At 39.7% G+C, this 8,220-nt stretch overlaps 1 protein-coding gene across 2 annotated transcripts; it reads left to right on the top strand.

The window, feature by feature from the left end:
- The first annotated feature begins 794 nt into the window (after window positions 1–794).
- Window positions 795–7,936, top strand: LOC106610443 (uncharacterized). Of its 2 annotated transcripts, none has more exons than XM_082978530.1 (6): window positions 795–1,038; window positions 5,950–6,051; window positions 6,146–6,463; window positions 6,601–6,725; window positions 6,808–6,908; window positions 7,595–7,936. In XM_082978530.1, the coding sequence occupies exons 1-6, from the start codon at window positions 897–899 to the stop codon at window positions 7,740–7,742; spliced, it is 936 nt and encodes a 311-aa protein (XP_082834656.1). In that variant the 5' UTR covers window positions 795–896; the 3' UTR covers window positions 7,743–7,936. The 2 variants fall into 2 exon arrangements, with proteins under 2 accessions (XP_082834656.1, XP_082834655.1); XM_082978529.1 differs by having other exon boundaries at window positions 801–1,038; window positions 5,935–6,051.
- Window positions 7,937–8,220: the final 284 nt, after the last annotated feature.

Raw genomic sequence — 8,220 nt, 5'->3', positions numbered from 1 at the left:
AAGACTGGTGGGAGTCATATCATGTAGTATATTATCACACTAAGGCTGGTGGGAGTCATATCATGTAGTATATTATCAAACTAAGGCTGGTGGGAGTCATATCATGTATTATATTATCACACTAAGACTGGTGGGAGTCATATCATGTAGTATATTCTCACACTAAGGCTGGTGGGAGTCATATCATGTAGTATATTATCACACTAAGGCTGGTGGGAGTCATATCATGTAGTATATTATCAAACTAAGGCTGGTGGGAGTCATATCATGTATTATATCATCACACTAAGACTGGTGGGAGTCAAATCATGTATTATATTATCAAACTAAGGCTGGTGGGTGTCATATCATGTAGTATATTATCAAACTAAGACTGGTGGGAGTCATATCATGTAGTATATTATCACACTAAGGCTGGTGGGAGTCATATCATGTAGTATATTATCAAACTAAGGCTGGTGGGAGTCATATCGTGTATTATATTATCAAACTAAGGCTGGTGGGCGTCATATCATGTATTTTATTATCAAACTAAGGCTCATGGGAGTCATATCATGTATTATATTATCAAACTAAGGCTGGTGGGAGTAATATCTTGTATTATATTATCAAACTAAGGCTGGTGGGAGTCATATCTTGTATTATATTATCAAACTAAGGCTGGTGGGAATCATACCTTGTATTATATTATCACACTAAGGCTGGTGGAAGTCATGTGGTGACCAGTGTTGTGTTGATTTCACAATTTATTATCCACTGCGGTTGACTGACAAGGAGTTTCACTACCTAAAGTCACACAGACCCAGGACAGTGCAGGGAGAAGACATAGCTACAGACGTATATTAGAGTAGAGGTTAGAATTAGAAGTTACTGTATTTTACCACAAGTGTGTTAAGATGTCAGAGGGAGTCTATGAAATCCAAGATAGATTTGAAGACGATGAGCCTGATGCAATGAAGAACACAGACATTGATGGCCAATTATATTCCAACGTAATAGCCTTCAAGCCCAGTCCAAGAGATGGAGTTGTTGCTTCAGGTAAGATTGCACGAACACACACACACACACACACACACACACACACAAATTACACACACACACACACACACATTAAACAGGTGAGATTACCCTGTAGTACTAGACCTGTATGTGTCCCGTTCCTGGATGATACAGTAGAACACATTACCAAAGATTTAGCTTTAATCATTTGTTATTCAGTACATTTTCAGTAGTGGAAGAGACCCTCTGGAGTTGCTGCAGTGTGTCTGGGGCTGCTGTGTGTCCTAATAATGTTTGACAGTCAGTGTTTGTTGTCAAGTTATATATTAGCACAATATCAAATGCTCATATTTGATTGTTGTTCCCCCATATGGGTCCCAAAATAGGGAAGTGAAGTGGATCTTTTCAGTCATTCAACCAGCTGTCACTCAAAATCTCCTCGACCAATCAGGTTCATGAAGAGAGAGGGCGGCAGGACATCTAGCAGTTAAGATCGCTAGGCCAGTAACGGAAAGGTTGCTGGTTCGAATTCCCGAGCCGACTACGTGAAAAATCTGTCGATGTGCCCTTAAGCAAGGCACTTAAACATAATTGCTTTTGTAAGTCACTCTGGATAAGAGCGTCTGCTAAATTGGGGGGGCTGAGTGGCGCAGCAGTCTAAAGCACTGCATTGAAGTGCAAGAGCCGTCTCTACAGACCTGTGTTCAATCCTAGGCTGTTTAACCTTTCTGTGACCGGTGGCAGTATTGAATAGTTTGGATGAAAAACGTACCCAAATTAAACGGCCTACTACTCGGGCTCAGAACGTAGGATATGCATATTATGCTTTGTTTGAACTACTTATTGGAGGTCAGCCACCAACAACAGACTCTGTCAGACTCCCACACATGCACAGTACCTGCATCATGTGCCACTGCTGGGGGGTGGGAGGCAGTGGATCAAACCATTGTGAGGCAAAGGGCGGGGGGTCGCAATCTTTTGAAACTTAAAAACACGCTATTACTGTTTGGGATAGGGGGCAGTATTTTCACGGCCGGATAAAAAACGTACCCGATTTAATCTGGTTATTACTCCTGCCCAGAAACTAGAATATGCATATAATTAGTAGATTTGGATAGAAAACACTCTGAAGTTTCTAAAACTGTTTGAATGATGTAGCTCAGTTGGTAGAGCATGGTGCTTGCAACGCCAGGGTTGTGGGTTCAATTCCCACGGCGGGCCAGTATGTAAAAATGTAATAAAAATGTATGCACTCTACTGTAAGTCGCTCTGGATAAGAGCGTCTGCTAAATGACTAAAAATGTTGTTTTTTTTTAATTACAGAACTCATATGGCAGGCAAAAACCTGAAAAACATCCAACCAGGAAGTTGGAAATCTGGTGCTTGTAGTCTTTTCAAGTCATTGCCTGTCTAACACACAGTGACTTAGGGTTAATTTTACACTTCCTAAGGCTTCCACTAGATGTCAACAGTCTTTAGAACCTAGTTTCAGGCTTTTGCTGTGAACACAGAGCGAACAAGAAGGCCGGGAATTTGGTGACATGAGTTCATTGGCGCGCATTTACATGATGAGGTTGCTATGTTCCATAACATTTTTCAAGACATTGGAATCGTCCGGTTGGAATATTATTGAAGTTTTAAGTTAAAAGGGCCCTAAAGATTGGTGCTAAACAACGTTTGATATGTTTCAACGAACGTAAATATAACTTTTTTTGTCGTGACATTTTGGCTGCGCTTCCTACATTTGGAGTAGCTTACTGAACGCGTAAACAACATAGAGGTATTTGGACATAAATTATGGACTTTATGGAACAAAACAACATTTATTTTGGACCTGGGATCCCTGGAAGTGCCTTCTGATGAAGATCATCAAAAGGTAAGTGAATATTTATAATGCTATTTATGATTTTAGATGACTCCAAAATGGCGGGTATCTGTATTGCTTGATGTCTTTTTCTGAGCGCCGTACTCAGATTATTGCAGTGTGCTTTCCCCGTGAAGCTTTTTTGAAATCTGTCACAGCGGTTGCATAAAGGAGATGTTCATCTATAATTCCTTGAATAACAGTTTAATAGTTTAATATTTTATCAACGTTTATGATGAGTATTTTTGTAAATTGTTGTGCTGATTCACCGCCAGTATTGGAGGCAAAATATTTTCTGAACATCACGCGTCAATGTAAAATGCTGTTTTTGGATATAAATATGAACTTTATCGAACAAAACACACATGTATTGTCTAACATTGAGTCCTAGGAGTGTCATCTGATGAAGATCGTCAAAGGTTAGTGATTAATTTTAGCTGAATTTATGGTTTTTGTGACCCCTCTCCTGCTTGGAAAATGGCTGTGTGGTTTTTCTTGTGTTATCACTGTCCTAACATAATCTAACTTTATGCTTTCGCCGTAAAGCCTTTTTGAAATCGGACAATGTGTTTACATTAAGGAGAAGTGTATCTTTAAAATAGTGTAAAGTAGTCGTATGTTTGAGAACTTTGAATTACGACATTTTGTTGTTTTGAATTTGGCGCTCTGATTTTTCACTGGCTGTTGAATAGTGTGAACCGTGGGTCTGATGGTAGCTTCCCACGTAGCCCTGAGAAGATAACAACCGACCATGATCGGTAGTCCCATAGGGCGGCACACAATTGGCCCAGTGTCGTCCGGGTTAGGGGAAGGTTTGAACGGGGTAAGCCGTCATTGTAAATAAGAACTTGTTCTTAACATACTTACCTAGTTAAATACATTTTTTAAATAAAAAACATTTTAAAAAATGACTAAAGGGTAAATGTAGAGGAGAGCCACGGTGGTTACTGTTGTCATCTCATCCTCACTGGTTAAGACTACACACCCTCAATATCCACTTGGAGCAGTTTATAGTGTCAAATCTATTGTATGGACATTATAATGACCCATGTTTGTAGTCCTGGACCTCCTGAACATGTTGATGTATATTTGGGAGTAAACAGAGGGTCCAAATCAGCAGAAAGGTGAAAGGAAGGTGGAGTTCTGGAAACTCCCTGAATTATCTTGGGGCTGTTACATATGATATTTAATATATGTTAACAGCTAGCCTTTGTTCTCCACTTCCCCTCTATGATCTATATCTTCCTGGTATGATAGTGTCCTGTCCATCATCACAAATAGCAAGTCCCATTCCCTGGGCAGGAGGACTGTGTTGAGATATACTCTGGACAAGGTGACCATGTAGAGACATGGAATGATTTATATTGTGCTGCAGAAAATGGTCTATCAATAACCATTGTAACAATCTCTCACACGCACACACACACATTCACATACACACACACACAAGCACGGACACAAGAAGGCAAACTTGTTATATTTTTTGTATTAGCATAGCAACAACTACACGTGTCTTATTTATGATACTTCCCTAGAGTTAACACCTACAGCAGTCACACAGACAGACACACAGATGACTCCGAGACGGAGATATCACTAGAAGCAGAGACTTAACGTATAGAGGGCTTGCAGTTGACGTACGACGCCTCCTGGTGGCCATGTTGGAAGACCACCACATTAATTCTAGAAGCAGAGACTTAATGTATAGTAGACCTACATAGAAAGAAAGACCCAGGCATTGTTAAAGGTGTCAAAGGTCATCTATGCTGAGCCAGATATGAACAAGAAGGTCAAGTTTGACAGAGTTGAGATGGAGGAGAGGATTGTGGATATCTACGTCAGTGAGAAGACAGCAGACACTGCTCCTAATAATGGACCAGGAGATCCGTACTCAGGTAATACACACTCAACCCTATTAGAGCAGAAGGTCCAAGGTCACCCCCCTAGGATTGTATTCTCCAATGAGTTTTGAGTAGGAGGGGAGGAGAGAAGATGTGAGGAGCAATTGAGGAAATATTAGTTGAGAAAGAGCCCATAGGTAAGTCTGTCATACCACTATTTCACCTCTATGGTGACTTCCTCTCTCACTTTAACCACTAGGTGGAATCATCACTTAACCTTTCAGCACTGTATTCCACCATCAACATGACAGAGAGAGAGGGGGGTGGAAGAGAGAGAGAGAGAGAGAGAGAGAGAGAGAGAGAGAGAGAGAGAGAGAGAGAGAGAGAGAGAGAGAGAGAGAGAGAGAGAGAGAGAGACGTTGTCATGGTAGGTTGATTTTACATCACTTTCTCACAGATCCAGTTTTGATATTTTCCACAATTGTAATCATTCCATGTCTTTACAGGGTCATCTAGTCCTATGTTTTTACAGCATTAAAGACACTGTCAAAGATGAGCATACCATTATCAACACATTTTTTTTCTCTCTCTCTTTCCATTACATTTTTAAATGCAAATAGTACTTGGCTTCTATGATACATCTACAGTTCTCATGGAATGACATCCATGAGTCAAAACATATACTTTTAGGAACATGATTGGAAACTCTCTCTCTGTGTTTTTCTTGTAGTCTAGTAATTACTATGCTGATAAAGTCTGACAGTATGTACTGTAACTCACCACTGTGTATTTCCAACCTAGTCTCATTGCATTTTTTTATTATTCTGAACGTAAATCCGAGTCACTCCATTTAGTGTAATATGATAGGTTTCATATGACATATATCAATTTGTGGATGTCCATGATCCATTTTGTATGTTATAAATTACAATGTCTATGATGTTACGAATTACATTTTGTATGATATGTTACGAATTACAATTTGTATATGTTACGAATTTGCAAAAGGTACAATATGTTACGAATGTCCTAAACATATGTATTCTACTAACATTAGCTAGCTGGCTAACGTTAGCAAGGCTAGGAGATAACTGTAACTGGTCACTATATTTCCTGTTAATGTGTGAAGCTGTATCTTTAACAACCACAAGTCCCCCTCAACAGGAAGAGAGATGGGGTGAGAAAACATCACTTTAAAGTGTGATTGTTTCTCATTGATGCTATGTACAGTACCTGTGTCCACAGAGCCTGATAGCTCAGGGAAGAGATCCTCCAGAGTTGCTGCAGTGTGTCTGGGGCTGCTGTGTGTTCTCCTACTGGCTGGGATCATAGGCCTGTCTGTCTACTGTACGTCTTAAGTTACAATTCCTACAATTCACTAGCATTCACCTACAATTCACCAGATGATCTATTTTATTGATGCACTTTGTTGTTATAACAGATGATGGGGTCTCTAAGAGCTTCTTAGCCTATAAGACCAACTCATCTGCAGAGATAGAACAGCTACAGACCAGCTACAACAACCTGACTAAAGAGAGAGACCAGCTACAGACCAGTTACAACACCCTGACTAAAGAGAAAGACCAGCTACAGACCAGTTACAACACCCTGACTAAAGAGAGAGACCAGCTACAGACCAGTTACAACACCATGACTAAAGAGAGAGACCAGCTACAGACCAGTTACAACAACCTGACTAAAGAGAGAGCCAACCTACAGACTGAGAGAGATTTTCTTAGCAGGTGGCTTACCAATCTCGGTGAGTAAACCTACAGTAATAAATTATCATTAACAATACACAACTGATCATGAGTCTGTGTTCTTTCATTAAGTGTCCAGTGTGATAAATTGAAGGAAATTTGTATTTTCATCATTATTTTCAAACCTGTCTTGAAGGCTGGCAGAAGTTTGAATCCAGTTGGTACTTCCTGTCAACTGAGTCTAAAACCTGGAAGGAGAGCAGAGAGGACTGTCTGAAGAGAGGAGCAGACCTGGTGATCATAAACAGTGATATGGAACAGGTGAGAGGGAGAGGGAGAGGGTGTGCAGGGGGTAGATATGATCAAACATAAACATCTGTTTATTTATCTTTCTCAACAACAGACATTTCTCTTCAACCTCAAGAAGAGAGTCTGGATTGGTCTGACTGACTCTGTTAATGAGGGGACCTGGAAATGGGTGGATGACACCCCACTGACCACAAGGTGAGAGATGATAACTAATCTGTCAATAAGGCTCCTTTCAACCTTTTTCTATGCAGGTTACTGATATTGATGATAGCAGTCAACACAGTTAACTATCAGATGACAAATGTCTACATAGTATTTCGTATTATGATGTCTTATTGTTGTTAACCCTGTAGGTACTGGTATTAACCATGATATCTGACTGTTTTTAACCCTGTAGGTACAGATATTAACCATGATATCTGACTGTTGTTAACCCTGTAGGTACTGGTATTAACCATGATATCTGACTGTTTTTAACCCTGTAGGTACTTGTATTAACCATGATATCTTACTGTTTTTAACCCTGTAGGTACTGGTATTAACCATGATATCTGACTGTTTTTAACCCTGTAGGTACTGGTATTAAACATGATATCTGACTGTTTTTAACCCTGTAGGTACTGGTATTAACCATGATATCTGACTGTTTTTAACCCTGTAGGTACTGGTATTAACCATGATATCTGACTGTTTTTAACCCTGTAGGAACTGGTATTAACCATGATATCTGACTGTTTTTAACCCTGTAGGAACTGGTATTAAACATGCTATCTGATTGTTTTTAACCCTGTAGGTACTGGTATTAAACATGACATCTGACTGTTGTTAACCCTGTAGGTACTGGTATTAAACATTATATCTGATGGTTTTTAACCCTGTAGGTACTGGAATGACAAGCAGCCTGATAGTGAAGATCCTAGTGGGGAGGAGGACTGTGTTGAGATACATAAAGATTGGATTCCACTTACGGCATGGAATGACATGTCATGTGACAAGAAACTCAACTGGATTTGCGAGAAAGTGGTTTAACATCACCATGACAACATACTATAACCCATACAGCAGTTTACACTGCACACAACTTTGTTCTTCATTCTCTCTCTCTCTCTCACATTTTCATACACGCACGCACACATGCATGCAGGTACACACACGCATTCAAATGCACCTATTGTTGTATTTGTTTGTTGTATCATATTAATAAAAGTCCTAATTATTTCCTGTTTGTAGCTTCCTGTGTACCAGTAGTTATGTTTGACACATCATCAGAGTCAACATGAAGTTAGGACATTTGACTTTGTGCGTACAAATAATGTTCAATTCAAATGTATCTACATATATTTACATGCTCCAATTTAGGCCTGGTGCAAACATTCTCCACAGTACCAAACCACCATTATAATCACTGTATAGGAGTTGACTGTGTCACCATTCAATGACTGTAGTAGAGTTATCAAAGGATCTCAAAGGATGTTACTAAGTCATCTTTGACCGTCAGTCTTTGTTG

The sequence above is a fragment of the Salmo salar genome, chromosome 08 (assembly GCF_965601325.2).
Source record: "Salmo salar chromosome 08, fSalSal1, whole genome shotgun sequence".
NCBI classification, from domain to species: domain Eukaryota; kingdom Metazoa; phylum Chordata; class Actinopteri; order Salmoniformes; family Salmonidae; genus Salmo; species Salmo salar.
This window is presented reverse-complemented; position numbering and strand designations above follow the sequence as displayed.